The sequence below is a fragment of the Ahaetulla prasina genome, chromosome 2, assembly GCF_028640845.1.
Source record: "Ahaetulla prasina isolate Xishuangbanna chromosome 2, ASM2864084v1, whole genome shotgun sequence".
NCBI lineage: Eukaryota > Metazoa > Chordata > Lepidosauria > Squamata > Colubridae > Ahaetulla > Ahaetulla prasina.
Window position 1 is genome coordinate 121332690 of NC_080540.1, and position 16599 is coordinate 121349288.

A 16599-nucleotide genomic window follows, 5' to 3' on the forward strand; every position below is an offset into this window, starting at 1 on the left:
AGGGATCTTCTCTATCCCGTCCAGTTGAGATTGGTGTTGATGAGGAAGTCTCCAAGGCCAAGCCTGACCCTGCCCCGTTGGGCGGCTCCGGCTCCGGCTCCGCCTCCCCCTTTCCACAGCTCCTCCCCTCCCTTTCGCAAGTGCACGAGGGCCGGGGCCGCCCCTTCCTCCCGCCCCCCTCCCCCCCACACCGCTCCCCGCCCCGTCCGTCGCGAGAGCTGCCATCCCGCCAGTGGATGTCGTTTTCTCTTCCCCCGCGCGAGCCCACGGGGTGTCACTCCTCCGGGATGACCTCAACTTCGGCCCGCGTTTACCGCCTCACACGCTCCCGACATCCGCGGAGCCTGGCCGCTCGCTGGGACAGCACGATGGGCACTGATCGAGACCCCTGAGAGTCTCCAGCTCGCCTGGAGCTGCGGCTGTCCACGCCACCGCCGAGGAAGCGAGCGACCAGCTGCAGCCAAGGTAGCTCGGGAAGGAGTCCGAGAGGCAGGCAGGCAGGCAGGCAGGCAGGCCGGCCGGAGGGAGGGAGCTGTCCCGCAGGCAGCAGCCCGCGGATGAGAGCGGGGCGGGTGACTCCTTTGCTCTCGGGGGCAGCTAAGGGGGGGCTCCGGGGTGGGAAGGCCAGCTGACCGCTACCTGAAGAGAACGAGAGTCTGGCTGCCCGACCGAGGCGGGACCGACGCTTCCTGCCAAAAGACAGACGAGAACTTCTCGCTGCCTCCCAACTTTTCCGGCGCATCTCTAGTCGCGCGGGCTCTTTCTCCGGCTGAGACCGAAGAAGCAACAAGAGGGCCACCAAACGGTCCCGCTGGCAACGGCTCGCCCAGGGGACAGCCGCCAGTCTCGCACATTTCTCCACGTTGGGCGCGCAGAGACTTCCCCCCCCAACCTTTCAGGGTTCTCCCCTGCCCTCGCGCCACGTTCATTGGGAAACCAAACCCACTTCCCAAATGGGCTTTGGATCGGCGCTTGTTTAATTAGTAGGCTTCGGGAATCTGGACTGAACTGATTGTGCGGGGCGGCGGCGGCGCCTGAGATTTAGCTTCCCCGCCCCATCCTTGCCTTTCTTCCGTCGGTGATAGATCTAGGTTGCGGCTGCACCAGCGTGAATGGGAGCCCAACCTTTGTATTCGTTATGCACCTCAGGCTGGGACCTTAAGGCCATTTCTTTGCCGGAGGGAAGACCAGGAAACCCTTCTGGGGAAAGAGAAACGGCTTTCTCTCGTGCAAGCGCTCCGCTAACAAAATGTTCCGATTACTCACGAGGAGGGGGTTTCTCCAGCGTGCTAAGCCTCTAGATGTTAACTTCTAGTGGTCTAACATGTTTTAAGGCCCTGGTTCACAAGTAGGGTTACGTCCTTGGCTACCCAAATCACATTTTGACTTAGCGAGATAAGCGAACCCACGAGGGTCACTGATCCTTGGATAATGGAACCTTGCTTCACTTAATGCTCCCCAACTGCCTGGGTAGTTGCGACACACCGGAGTTCTGCGTCGTCCCCCCCCCTTTCACCTCCGCCAGTTTAAGTGTGACTGGGGCATTTCCGGTTGGGTGTCTAGGCAAAGAGAACTACCAACTTCGGCTGCGCAGCTTCCTACATTGCTGTGATCTTGGGGATCAGTCGGTCCTCACAGAGGACTCGATTCCAAAAGCAAGCTCTTCGGCGCAACGTTCTCGAAAAGTGAAGGTAAAAGAAAAGACACCCTCATAAGCATTGGTTGGGTGCTGGACAAGCTAAGAGCCAAGCCCTGATTCCTCAAGAGAGTATTTTCGAGCCAACAGTAGCGAAAGCCTTCTGTCGGTTCGCTCCATTCGATCTTTTTATCTCCCTGACAGGGATTTTGTAACTACAGTTTCGCCCGCCTGTCCTATCAAAACCCATTGCGCGAGGGAAAACCCATTGCGCTTTACCTGGTGCCCTGGGGAGATTTCCGTGCAAGGGGGAGTTTCCCCAAAAGTCGGGAGGATGGGGATGTTAAGCTCCCGCGGTAGGTCGACAGGGTTGTCTCATTCTCCTGAGAGAGCAGCTATCTACAAAAAAGGAGGTCCAAGTTGATCCGTGGACAATAAATTTCCAGTGGGAAAAATTGCTGCTGCTTGGATGCCCTTTGGAGTCCTTCAAAGGTCCCCTCCGCTTTAATCTATGTGTGTGTGTGTCTCGCCTTATGACAGAAGGCAAGAACGGCTCCGAAATGTGAAAAGATTCCAAGTCGTTGCCCTGAACTCATGGGCTAGGTTGCCCCGTGACCTCAACCCCAATACGGATTGAGGCTAGTTTGTGCGAGCCCATCCAAGTCTGGCTTCGCAAACGGCGCAACTAGGTTCGGAATCCCACTGCGATGCGGGGCAGGCTAACGCTGACTTGGCACAAGGCGGGGGGGGGGAACCCGTGTGTGTGTGTGGGGGGGGACTTAGCAGAGAGAAAGCCCCGCACCACTGGTAGGCCCTACGTTCCCAAAGCGGCCTTTTCAACTGAGGCGGACTGTGGCATCTGTCACTCAAGCGGCTCCCCCGACTCGCTGGGCCGCTCTTCCACTTGAGGCTCCTTTTCCGCTCGCGCACAGGGTTACACCCTCTTCCCCCCCCCCCGACAAGCCCCAGCAGTCCTCCACTTACAGCTCAGCGGGCGCTGGGACAACTGGGAGGTCTGCGCCCCAAAACACGCGTGTTTTTCCTGGCCGGTCAGAGTCGAGGCGACCAAGGCCCGGGGTGGGAGGTCCAAGCGCTACGAGAGCTGACCCGCGCTCTCTCCTTTCTCTCCACAGGCTCCCTTTCCTCAGCGCCCACCAGGCAGGCAGGCAGGCAGGATGTCCCCGGCAGGCTGGGAGGCCCTGGTGGCCCTGGCGGCGGTGGCCTGCCTGGCCGAGGGGGTGCGCGGCGGCTACGGCTTGAACATGTTCGCCGTGCAGACGGCCCCGCAGCCGGATCCCTGCTACGATGAAAACGGGCAGCCGCGGCGCTGCATCCCGGACTTCGTCAACGCCGCTTTCGGCAAGGAGGTCAAGGTGTCGAGCACCTGCGGCCGCCCCCAATCGCGCTACTGCGTGCTGGCCGAGAAGGGCGAGGAGCGAAGCCGCAGCTGCCACCTGTGCGACGCCGCCGACCCCAAGCGGGCCCACCCGGCCTCCTACTTGACCGACCTCAACAACCCGCACAATCTGACCTGCTGGCAATCGGAGAGCTTCGTGCAGCACCCGCTCAACGTGACGCTCGTGTTGGCGCTGGGCAAGAAATTCGAGGTGACCTACGTCAGCCTGCAGTTCTGCTCGCCGCGGCCGGAGTCCATGGCCATCGCCAAGTCCATGGACGGCGGCAAGAGCTGGGTGCCCTTCCAGTTTTATTCCACGCAGTGCCGCAAGATGTACAACAAGCCCAGCCGCGCCGCCATCACCAAACAGAACGAGCAGGAGGCCATCTGCACCGACTCGCACACCGACATGCGGCCCCTCAGCGGGGGGCTCATCGCCTTCAGCACCCTCGACGGCAGGCCCTCGGCCCACGACTTCGACAACTCGCCCGTCCTGCAGGACTGGGTCACGGCCACCGACATCAAGGTGGTCTTCAGCCGCCTCCACACCTTCGGCGACGAGAACGAGGACGATTCCGAGCTGGCCCGCGATTCCTACTACTACGCCGTCTCCGACCTCCAGGTGGGCGGCCGCTGCAAGTGCAACGGGCACGCCTCCCGCTGCGTCCGCGACCGCGACGACCACCTGGTCTGCGACTGCAAGCACAACACCGCCGGGCCCGAGTGCGACCACTGCAAGCCTTTCCACTACGACAGGCCTTGGCAGAGGGCCACCGCCCGCGAAGCCAACGAGTGCGTCGGTGAGTTACGCGGCCCGGGCATCCCTTTCGCTGCCCCGGCGGGGTACCGGATCTCGCGCCCCCACCGTCCGCCTTTGCTGTGGGGGAGCGGATCTTCTGAGCGAGTGAAGGGAGGGCGGTCGGTCGCGGGTCTTACTCGATCACCCGCCCTGTCGATTCCTGCAGGTTGCAGGGAAGTCGGCCCGGTTGGCAGCTTGGGTGAATGAGACACTCTGCAAAAGGTCAGAGGTGGGTTTGTACTGAAGGGCTGCGGTCCCCGTTTCAGCCAAGTCTCTGGTTTGATTTTGTATGTAGGTGTGTGTTTCCACGCACTTGCCATTTCTTTCTTTTGTTTAGAATTATGTTTTACGTTTAGGATTATAATCCTAGTTGTTCAAGGTTTGGGCTTCAGCACGGCCTGGCTAGTCTACGTAAGCGGCCTATTTTAGTACCGAGCTGCAAGTCTCCGATCTGAACTGGAGCCTTCAAAGCAAGCCCTGCCCGGGGCTAAGCTTTATAGAGTCCCGCGTGGGGACTTCTGTGCCCTATTAGGGCTGTAGCTAGAAAGTGGAACGCGCTTGGCACGTGGCCAGAGAGACTCCCCAGCCCTCGGGGCCAGAACCTGCCTGCCATAAAGGGGGCCCCGATTTGAAGGCGTTCGCCTTTTCGCTGTCCCGGAGTCTCCATAGATTTTTGTTGCCCCCTCGAGAAACTGCCGACGGGAAAACTGACCGTTGAGTCCTCCGAAGGCAAGCAAGTGGGCAAAACTTCCCCCAAGAGCTAGGCCGGGTTAGAGGGCACACGCAGCGATTGAAATTAGTAAGGGAGAAGGTGGGTGTAATTTAACAGGGCGAAGGCGAGGAGAGAGACACATTTACAAACAAATGATTCCCCCCCACTTCCCCCCAAAAAACACCGAATAGTCTTTTCCCGCTTCCCTGGATGCTGAGCGACCTGGCAAAATAGGCAGAGCTTACTTCGATCGATCGATCCTCTTTCCTCAAAGAGGAATTGGGTTTGAATTGGAGGGCGCAGCGGAGCAGAAACCGCTGGCTGGCAAGAGCGGTCCAATGCCTCAAATCCCATTCATCTCCCTCCCTCTCCCTCTCCCTCTCCCTCTCTCTCTCTCTCTCTCTCTCTCTCTCTCCGCGGTGTAGATTGTGAGTCCCTAATTCCGCTCGGTACTGTAGTATTTAGGGAAAGGGTTTTGTTCTGGAGGGAAACTGGAGTGCCTCGCACTCTACCCACAGATGCTGATGAGGGATGCAAGGAGATGAAGGGGAAAAAAATCACACATACAATTGCTCTGGGGGTCTTTGGTCTTTGCTAAAGGCAAAGGCACGCAACTGGCTACTGACCAGAAAGAAGGGGCAGATCTGAAGAGCTTTCAAGGAGATTCCAGAACTGGTCAGGACCAAAGCAAATAGGAATTATCCAATCGGTGTTACCTAGTTTGATGAAGGTACATTTTACGTACAATGAGAGCGTATGCACCAAGACAAATTCCTTGTGTGTCCAATGACACTTGGCCAATAAAAAATTCTATTCTATTCTATTCTATTCTATTCTATTCTATTCTATTCTATTCTATTCTATTCTATTCTATTCTATTCTAATCTGGTAATGAAACATCTGCAAGCAAACAACTAAGCTCAGAGAGCATCAAAGACTCCCTAATTATCCCCTTTACCGGCAAATATGAAGTGTGAATGGGGAATATTTAAACTTGTGGTGTACTTCACCTTAAAATCTATAAAAGTTCTAGAAAGAGAAAAGAAAAACACCCCAGCTGCTGCTTATTTTAAAAAAAGTGGTAGTTTACTTCTCCACCATCTGTCAGCATCAAACTTCTGTGAATGTAGAATGTAGAATTACTGCAGTCTGCGTAGTGCAGCATAGGCTGTATTAAAAAAAAAAAAAGGTCATACATTCCAACAGCATTTGCTTCCAAATTGTGAATAAAAATGTTTGTGGAATATCCAAATAACTCTGGTTGGAAGGACACGTTGGGAATTTCCCTGTAAATGTCAAAAACTTTGCAACTTATTTACTATCCAGCTGAAAGTAAGTTCTACTGAAACCAATGTTGCCTTTTCTGAAAATAAGGAATAATGCAATCTTAAGGATATTACTAAAAATTAAGTGCCATTAGTGTCAGTACAATTCTGTCAAGTTATCAGTAAAATATGTGTCAAACTAATAAATGTGCTTCCCTCCTCCCCCCCTCTTTCTCTTTCACACACACACACACACACAAACATGAGAATATTCAATATTTGAGTTGTAATGCTTATAAAGGGACAAACCTTTCTAGAGAATAATTGCTTTATGTATTAAAACACATTATTGAAAAATACCAAATTTCCTCTCTGTTTTGTATCATAAAGAAGGAGAGAATAATCATAATTTGAACTGAATTATTCAATTCTTTCAACTTTCACTTCTCGGAAATAGATTTTAAATCTAGATGCATAGGAATTGTTGGGTTCCCCCCCTCCCCCCCACCGCATTTATAGCTGTACATTTTCTGGATGTCACAGGTTCATGAGAGAGAAAGGAAGAATGGCCATTTCTCTGCTAAGATGGTTTTGATGTATGAGGGCGCAGCGCAGAAAGACATCCTGTTGCTGGTGCCTGTCTCTAATGAGTTGTTTGCAGTTAGAAGAGCTCATTTGCTGCCCTTGAATCTGCTGGATACTTACTAACCCTGTTGTGATTGTATAGACAGGGTTTATCTGCCTCCCCCATTGCAGCACAACCAAGACAGAATGCTAATTGTGTGTCCAGATGGTCACAATCCTTTTTGATTTCTGGAATTGGAATAATCATAGGAATATTCCGACTTCACTGAAAGTTTTCCCCCCCTTCCATTCTTTCCCTATATTTCAGTGACAGTTACAGCTGCAAGGAATCCAAGTAAAGATGCTTTTAATCTAGGTTTCCAAGCAGGATATGAGCATAGTAACAATTCATTTCTTATATACTGATCACCAGTACTACTAATTGTGGGATAAAGATTGAGGAGATCCAAGTTTATGGAAGTTCAGTTGTATCAGCCCTTGTCTCTTAGCCATCTATCTCCCAGGGTTTTGGTTAAGAAAGTAAACAGGAGGAATAATGCAATGCATACTCAATGCAATGAACTCCTACAAGACAAAAGTCAGGACATAAAACTAATAAGTAACCTCAGGTAGCTTTACTACATAGATAAGCCTATTCTTCTTTTAAACTGTCAGGGTGGTGATACTTCATTTGATACTACATTCATTACTTCATTTGTAACACACTGAATTCTATAGCTTAATTGTATGTTATGTGAAGGGAATATACACATACACAAACATATGCGCTGTATCCACTGTTCTTCCACTTGGAACTGATAAATTGACAGCCGGGAAGAAATCTAGGTGACAATGTGCTGTGCTTCCTGTTTGCATATGAATCGGAATTTGAGAAAAGTTAGACTGAAGTTTAGTATCCAGATTTATTATATCTCCTTTTGGAATGGCATATAGGGCCTTTCTACCTTAGTCCCACCCACTCCTCTTTGCATTGGCACCAGGCTGATGCAAAATCGGTTGTCCTTGTTGCTAATTCCTATCCTGTCAAATGACATTGTCCTGATCTGTGAGATGTCATTCATTTCCAGTTAAGGCTTGTCTCTTTCTGGATTGGCAGCCCTCCCCTTTCAGCACCCTATCAGCCAGGGAAGAAGGCATTGAGCACCAGGGTACTGTACTATCGGCTGAGCAGGGTTGACTTCAGAGCTCTGCCTCTAGGCAGATTTGACAGCCCTACATCCTACTTAGAAATCGTTCAAGTTAAAATGAAGTGAAATAAACTAGCATATAGGGAAAACATTTTCTGCAGAGTTTCTCAAATTGACTAGCTACTAGACAGTCCTGTCTTTTTTTTGAAGGGGAGTATGATTGAATCTGACACTTATAAGGAAGCTGAAGGAAGCTATGCATTAAAATTTCAGTTCAATGTTCTCCATTATTTTCTGGAAACTGTAACAAAGCAAAATAAAATAAGGCTAATAAAGCACTGCTAATATGGAATTGGATAAATGCATCCCCTTTCCCCCCCCCCCCCGCCCCAAACAAAACAGGAGTACTGTGTCCTCCTAGCTTCTATATTGTAGGAAGCCTACAAAGAAGTTGGTTTCAAAAGTGTCTCAGTCTGTGTGGTGTGTGTGTGTGTGTGTGTGTGTGTGTGTGTCACATGTTCATGTTCATCCAAAACGCACCTCTGATCACAATGACTGTAGGTCAACTGACATTGTCCTCCAGATAATAAGTGGGAAAGTACCACAAATTATATATCTTGAAGCTGAGATGTAAAAGTGTCACCTTAAAGGTGAAAAAGGCTACCTTTATCCTTCATATTTTAAGCCCTTTTCATTTATGGGCCAGGGATGAGATGAAGACCACACTATGTGATCAAGTGGAGAGATGGAGGCCATCAGGGCATGATAGTGACACCATAAACTGCAGATAAAGACAGGACAATCTCTTTGATATTCTTAATAATTGCCAGGAAAGTATGACATCAAATGACAACAATAATAATAATGCAATATTTATGGTAGTGAGAAAACGGGCTTCACCATGTTGAAAGCACAGCTGGGTGAACTAAAGGAGACTCCTTATTGAGTTTTTGTCTGATACTTTATTTATTTATTATTTTATACTAGAATTTTTAATTGTACATTTGTTGAGAGTTTTTATTTGTTCTGGTCTCTGGTCTATGATTGTAATAAACTGAACTGAATTGAATTGATGCTTCAGAAAAATATTGTTCAAGCCCCAAAAGAGGTAAACTAAGTCAGAGGAGAATGGTGCTGTCACTTTGCATAAGCCTTGCTCCAGATTTAGGGTAAGGAAATAAAGTTCATATCTGGAGCATATGTTATCTTTACTGACTTAATTTAGATTTTGATACGTTTTTGATATTACTTGCAATGATTGCAAAACTCGACGGACATTAAGTCAACGGCACCTCAAAAATATAAATAATAACCTCACAAATAATTTCCTCCCCCCCCCCTTAAGTTAATTGATCACTGTGAAAAGGCATTGCATGTTTGGGGGCCCTCAGAAAAGACAGCAGAATAGAAAGTTCCACTCTACTAGCTTAACTCTAGATTTTTTGTTTAAGTGCTCCCTGGCCAACCCTATCATTAAGTGGAGAGAAGTACAAATTTTGAAGGCAGCAGATGGCCAATTAGTAAACTTTTACTGCTTTTTTCATCTTAAGAAGGTCAAAGTCTTGAGTAGGCCCCAACATTCCTGAAGCTTAGTTTGATATGAATGTTTAATAAACTGATTTTTTTTCTTATTTTTTTTCAAAATTTGATGGCACAGGGAATCTCTTGGACCGGGTTTGTGAGAGTAGATTTGGGGTAACATTTCTCCTTGTGCTATTCTCTTTCTATGAATTATTTCTTCTCTCTACCCTTTAAAAAAAGTCTAACCCTAGTCTAGCATCACTTCCACAGGCTGGCGTATGAATTTCTTTATCATTTTATTTATTTGATTTTTTTAAATCCTGCCTTTCTTACCTTATAAGTAAATAACTCAAGGCAGCAGATATTCATAATATCCCGTCCTCCTCCTATTTTCTCCACAACAACAACCCTGTGAGGTGGTTTGGGCTGAGAGAAACTGCCTGGCCCAAACGTCCTGTAATGTCAAGACAAAATGCATGACTGACTCTGCCCTTGATATTCCATTTATTTCTAGCAGCTGAATTTGGGTTTGATAGATAGTGGGGGCTGTTTCTTTTCAAGTGATCTGCAGCATCTGCACAATTCCAATTATTCTATAAAACCACAATCACCTAATATTTTTAAAAACAAATAATTTTGACTTGCTCACCATACGCCTAATAATAAAACAGCAAAATATGGACGATATACAGGTCTTTTAGCTGCGAAAGACATTTGTCCTTAGAAAATGAATACAGTTCAACTTGCAGAGATAGTAATTTCATGCTTTACTGAAATTATTTTTATTAGGTCTTGTGCAGCAAAAACAGTAGAATGTATGTGACACCTTAAGGGATATTTATTGTTTCATAAGCTTTCCAGTCCTCTAGATTGGAGCAGAGTAGGATTGTTCTGGGAAAGAAAACTTATAAACGCCCAAGGCTGCTGCTGGAGAGGAAGAAGAGAGAAAATGGGAGTTGGGAAAAGAAAGATAAACCGAGAGACAGAAAGAAGAGACAGATTACTTGTTGCCTACTGTATTTATTTAATGATTTATTTAATCACACTCTGAAGCACTGCTGTCTCTCAGCTTCTTATCTTTCCTCTCACCACTCATGCATAGTTTGGAGAATTCTTCTAGCTAAGGAAGGACAATTCCTGTGGCTGCCTAGATAGCCCAGCTGAGATACCCTTTTTGGAACACTACTATGTACAAAGTGGAAGGGGAACAATCCCGTCTCCCCCACCCTTGGTGCAAAGTGTCCTCCATTAATAATGAATATGAAGGAGAAATGGTTAAATACGTGAGCAATCATCACACCGCTTCTATTTCATCTTATTAAGAATAAATCTTGTTTTTCTGCTCACGTTTTTGAATTCAAGCTTTCGAGTAAAGTTTGTGCAGGCTTCAGTTTGAAAAGGATTGTGTTATCTACTTACTTTTGTATTACAAGCTAAATTATGCAGCATCGTACCCGTGGTATTGTGGCTATTAAGATGTTTGGAACTATGAAGGAGCAGTTGCATTTTACTCTGTCTATTGCAGAAAAAAACCCAATGGCAAATGAATTTCATGTTTTCAAGCACTTTTGTTGTTGTTGCTGAATATGTTTGAGCCATTTGAACATTATAGCTATAGAGCTTTACCTAACACAATGGAAATAGACTTCTGCTTCCCCGAGAATTCTCCTTGCCCTGCTTACAACTCTGTCTCTCTCTCTCTCTCTCTCTCTCTCTCTCTCTCTCTCTCTCTCTCTCTGTGTATGTGTACGTGCACATGCACGCAAGTGTTTACCTTCAAGTGATTCCTGGTCACTACCTAGAGAATCCCCTGTAGTTTTCTTGACAAGATTTTGGAAGTGGTTTGCCCTTGCCTCCTTCCTAGGTTTGTGAGAGAGACTGGCCCAGGGTTACCCAGCTGGCTTTGTGCCTAAAGCAGGACTAGAACTCACGGTCTTCTGGTTTCTAGCCTGGTATATTAATCACTAAACCAAACTGGCTCTTACACACTACAGCTGGGCATGCTTCACTGGATATGCTTCCACACTGCTTCAAATGGCCTCCCAACTCTCCAAAGTAGATTGGAAAATGGAGGATGGGGTAGGTCTACCTATTTTGTAGATATGTCCAATCCATTTTAGCCTGCAGTGTGTCAGTGAGATTGTTCCTTTATACTTCATGTCATATTTGTATGAATGGTAACAAAAGAGGCCTATTATATATACGTATTTTCAGTAGAAAGCAAATAAAAATAACAGATAATCAAAACAATATGTAAACATAAACATCTGGATTTTTTTTGTGCCTTAAAATCAGTCTTGACTCCTGGCGACATAAAAATAGACATAGAATCATAGGGCTGGAAGCGACCTTGGAGGTCTTCTAGCCCAACTTCCTGTCCAAATAAGGAGACCTTACATTGTTTGAATAAATGGTTGCCCAATCTCTTACATGGAACATGAGCTTCTTTTCCTGCCCTTTGGTGCTTTGGAGAATAGGTCAATTACCTGGACCAATCCCTGTAAGTTTTCTTAGCAAGGTTTTTCGGAAGTGGTTTGCCACTACTACTTTCCTACACTGAGGGAGAATGAAGGAGAAGGTCACTCCAGCTAGCTTCATTCCTGAAGCAGGATTAGAACTCTGAGTCTCCCCATTTCCAGGCTTATACATTAACCATTAGGCCAAATGGCTTTCTGCATCCTGTTACTAGCTCCCTCATGTAGTCTTTAATTTTCCTCATATCTTTTTTTCTCTTAGAAATATATATTTGCTACAAACGTACATGTAAATAAACTATTTGAAGGAATCTAGTTCCTAGGAAATATATTAAAAAGCACTTCTGGTGTAGGAAGACTTTCTTTTCAGAATAAGATACCAAGTTTGCTGACATTTTAATCTACTCCTGATGAAGAATGTCCTACTTGGGTGTTTTACTGCTGAAAACACTTAAAAGTTTCTTCTGAAGCAGATGCTTGCAACACTTCCCAAGTTTGTGGTTGGGCTCAAGTTTAGGAAAACTAATTCAGCGGTCACAGCCAGAGGCATAAGGCATTTGTAATTTAAAACGACAGCAAATAAGGATTGAGAAAACCAGCCCCTTGATACTAGTTTGTATTAGTTCTATCCTATGAGATCATTCAATGGTAATGAAGCAAAAGAAATATATTGGACATCTTCCTGAGCCATTAGAATCCTGAGGCCCAGAAAAATTATGCAGTACAAGGTGATTTAAGGTTTAATTCTCCCTCCCTCCCTCCCTCCCTTCCTCTCTCACCCTCTCTTTTCCTCTTTCTCTCTCTCTCTCTCTCTTGTAATCATTTGACTAATTTAGGGCATAGAAAATATTTAGGAAAGGAACAAAGCCTTGGCTTTTAATCTGAAGAAAAATGATTTCTTACTTATTGGGTGTTTTTGCACATTAAATGATATTTTAGCTTCAAGGATTGTGCAAACACAGTCCATGTGGTTAGCACATAGTTCAATAGATTGCGCAAAGCCAGAAAATTGGACAATTAAGTAAACCATGATTAGGTTAACCAACAAAATACATGCCATTTGAAAATAGCAATTATGTTTTGGGGGAATACATATTTATGTATCTAAACTTTAAGCACTATTCGGACCTCGGTCCAAAGATGGAATGGAGTATATTGTTTACATTGCAATTAAAATACTACAACATATTTTGCCAATTGTTAAAACTCCAGCATGAAGAAAGCGAACAACAACTTAAAATAATCCTGCCTATTTCACTTATTTCCAAAAAGAAAATAAAGATGATTCAAGCAAGTCTTTTTGGAAAATAAACACAAAAGCGAAGCATCAGAAATAGTAATCATTACTACCTACCTAATTTCAGATAAAAAGGGACCAAACTCTCAAAGAACAATCTTGATGGTTTGACAGGTTTATGTGAAGCAAGTGTTGTTGTTTTTTTAAAAAATTTTATTCCATAGTTAAAACTAAGATTGTAATAACTACTTGGAAATGAATCAGCAACTTACTGTATGATATACTGGCTCCAGATATGACATGGTATGTTCTAATGTGCTATTGCTAATCAGTAATTATGATGTTATATTTTGTATTACATTCAGTTTTCAAGTAGTGCATTTCAAGTAGTGAAAGCAATGGTACCAGAAAGTAATTGACTATGGCAAGATTATTTGTTAAAAAGGTGCAATTCAAAAGATTATTTGTGCAATTCAAAAGTCTGAGGTTGTAACATAAGCCTTAAGTTTATTCTTCTTTTTTGTGAGGGGTATGAAAAGTAAAACCCTCTCTTTCAGCTTCTCAAATTGAGTTGCTGCAATGATAACTTCTGCTAAGATTTTCCTTTTCAGGGAGGAAATCTACAAGGTATTGGCATGGGTAAGGATAAAAGAACATTAAGTCTACTTAGTCTGCTTCTGGAGGTGAAAATAAGATAACAGCTCACAGGTTTTTTTTCATATACTGTAGTTGGGAGTCACTCTATCACTCCTTTTGAGCATCAGAATATGTGTATAGCATGTGCTAGAAGTGCAGAATTTTGGCAACAAACAACTCAAAGTGGATTGTGTTATTTAATGAAAGTACTTTGTAAATCACAATTATCTACAAGAACTTTCCCTGAACTTTCAACTGATGTCACTTAGTATTGGTGGAAAAAAATAGTTTGAACATCTTAAGAATTTAGGGAATATTTGTTGGAAGTTCCTTTAATTCTGTTTGATGCTATCCAGTAACATCTTCTCCAGTACTTAGACCCCTAGAACTTGAGGGGTTAATAGGGTCATATTATTCGTGATATGCTTTTGGTGGGAAAGGGCATTTTGATCCCTTGTGGGAAGCCCCTTTAAGTGCCCTTTGAAAGTGTAAACAATTTAGAATTGTAATTTATCTCCTTTCGTCTGTAGCAGCTGCAGGAAGGGCACTGCTGTGATTCTCATTAACACCTAGGAAGGTAGAAGTGAGTCAGCTCTGCCTACCTACTCACCCACTCATCTAGCCAGCTGGAGGATCTTGCAGTGACCAATTTATGAACTCATTAGAGCAAAGACATTCTCCATTTTCCTCTACATAACCAGGCTACTATATACAAATTAGATTACCAAAACAGAAGTTTGAATGGGTTAACTAAAAATCCTGAGTGATTCCTCTGCTAATAGATTCTGTGTGCTTTGATTGCCAGCATATTTACAAAAAGATTCTTCACGTGTATCATATATAACATGTAAAAGACAAATTTGTGCATCCTGTGCAGAGCAACCATGATTGCAAGCATAGTCATCAAAAAGCAATATCCTCTGAAAAACAAAATTAGAAATAAAAATGAATAGAATTTTTTTCTCCCCTGTCTTTTCAAGGCCAATTAAAGTTACTTATCATTGTTTAAGCTGTAGGAAGGTAGATAATTTTTCCAACAATGACAAGAAACTCAATTGCCTTTTATTCTATGCCTAAATAATCACCAAATATATTAAGAGAAAGAGTGTAAACAGCAAAGGCATATGTTAACACCAAGTCCTGGCGAGGAGCTGACACTGTGAGAGTAAGCTTAATATACAAAATAGTGGAATATAATGTAACATATCATGCTTAATTAAAAACTCAAGTGGAATGTTATCCAACATACTTTCTGAAATCATTTTGAGCTAGAGAATCGTATCCAAGATTATACATTTGTTTTCTATTGTTTTCAATTTGTTTTTCTAGTCAGAATATTTTGGCCATTTATTTTACAGATGTTCAGTTTAGAGTTGCAACATTTGAAGCTCTTAATGTCACATGAAATGTGGATTCTGTTTACCCTATCTGCCTTTTACAATACCCTAAGAAACATACATCGCACAAAACTCCAAGGTTAGTTTTGAGGATACACTTATTTGCTTAAATGTACAAACCATTTATGCAATGCAAAAATCTAAATTGATTTTTTATTCTCAATCATACCTACAGTATCAGTTGACCACAGTCTCATACAGTACTCTTTCTTCTTGCAGCAACAAAATGTTTTAATATACCACTAGAAAAATGTCTCTGTGTATCGAACTGCAAATATGTGGAAGACATTACTCATTGTCTATGGGGCTACCCATCATACAAGAGCTCAAAAGAAATGATTTTTTTTACCTATTGCAGATTTTAAGCAGTTCCGTAATAAATAATTCAAAAGTATAATTCCCAAGGCATATTTCACTGTTAATTCACATCACTGTTTTTATTTTGCTCAAGCAGCTAAAAAAACCGGCAGTTTGCTATTATTACATTTTAAGAAGTCTAAGCTATATTGCTTTTTAACCAGACTTTGTTTCATGTATGTTTGTGCGGTAGCCTTTAAGTATAAATTTTTATATTTTTTATTTAAGTACCATTAAAGTACCTCTGGATGACATTTGTTTTAAAGCTAATAAATACATGCACTAATCCTAATGAATGATACCTGGGCATTAATCTCAGCCTATGCAGAAAAAAATGGATAGCTTCATATGGGAGGCAGTCTTTAGCCATCTGTACCATGGAGGTCTATCCATTTTCACAGCATGGCTTCCCATTTCACAATGGGCATAACACAAACTTTAATAAAAATGTCTTCATACAAAATATAATTTCATGAAATACAAAACTCTGTTTTGGACAGTTAGGACAGCTTGCCTTTTTGTTAATAAAATGACTTCTTGTTGAGGACTTCTCTGCAGCAAGTGCAAAAGTATGCCCTCTTGCTCATTCAGTTTCACTCTTCTTTGGGGAAAAAGAAGTTTGTGCCTGCAGAAGGTTAAGGGGAAAAACCAGACTTCTTAAAAAAAAATACCAGATGTGATCTTTCTCGAGCATTAATGGTATGGGATTGATTGTCTTGGTCTCTTTGTGGAGTCATGAATAATATATAGATATAATTTGCTGGATAGATTTTTAAGATACTTTTTCAGACAGAAGAAAATTAACTAAACTTGGGAGAAGACTAATAAAATGTTCTGCAATGCTTTATAGTTCATTTAAAATCCAAAGGGCCAGGGTGTTAGATGGCAACGTGACAAGTCTCCTGATTATTCCTCCTCCTCCTCCATTTCCTCCTGGATGCAAACATATTCATGGAGATATAGTAGTGAAAGCTACTTCATTTCCTTCTAGTCTTTGTCCTATTGGAACTGCTTCCACATATCTGATTTTCTAGAACAAAGTAAGTTTCCTTTAAAAAGCCACTGATGACTTAATTCTACGGTTGTAGAATTAAGGATGAAATAGCTTTTTTGTTGTTGTTAGTTGCGAAGTCCTGTCCGACCCAAAGAGCAATCCACATCAAGTGAGGTAATCATTTCCCTCATCAGTGCCATTTATTTCCCACATACTGTCTGGGTTTCCTAGGATGTAATAATCTGTGGTTTGGTTAGTCATAGTTTTTTGAATAAATAATAATCATGCAATATGCTAAACCAAAACCAAATGGGTTAATATGGCTTAACAAAATGTGGGAATGAACTTTAGCAACACACACACACACACCTTATTTATAATCAAAGTCAGCATAACACAAAATCAGCACAGGCCTAAAAGTTCAGAGTTTAATTAGAAATGATGATTGGGACAAAATATAAAA

The 16599-nt window shown here is 43.7% G+C and overlaps 1 protein-coding gene across 4 annotated transcripts in view; it reads left to right on the forward strand.

The window, feature by feature from the left end:
- Positions 1-217: 217 nt before the first annotated feature.
- The window catches only part of NTN1 (netrin 1), a 129620-nt gene continuing 113238 nt past the window's right edge, over positions 218-16599 (forward strand). For 3 of the 4 annotated variants that reach the window (XM_058166882.1, XM_058166884.1, XM_058166885.1), the window contains exons 1-2: positions 218-465; positions 2770-3832. In XM_058166882.1, the coding sequence (XP_058022865.1) occupies positions 2812-3832 (1021 nt within the window). In that variant the 5' untranslated portion in view covers positions 218-465; positions 2770-2811. Of the gene's footprint in view, positions 466-1589; positions 1692-2769; positions 3833-16599 lie in introns of those variants that run through there. The other variant, XM_058166883.1, reaches the window with a different exon arrangement.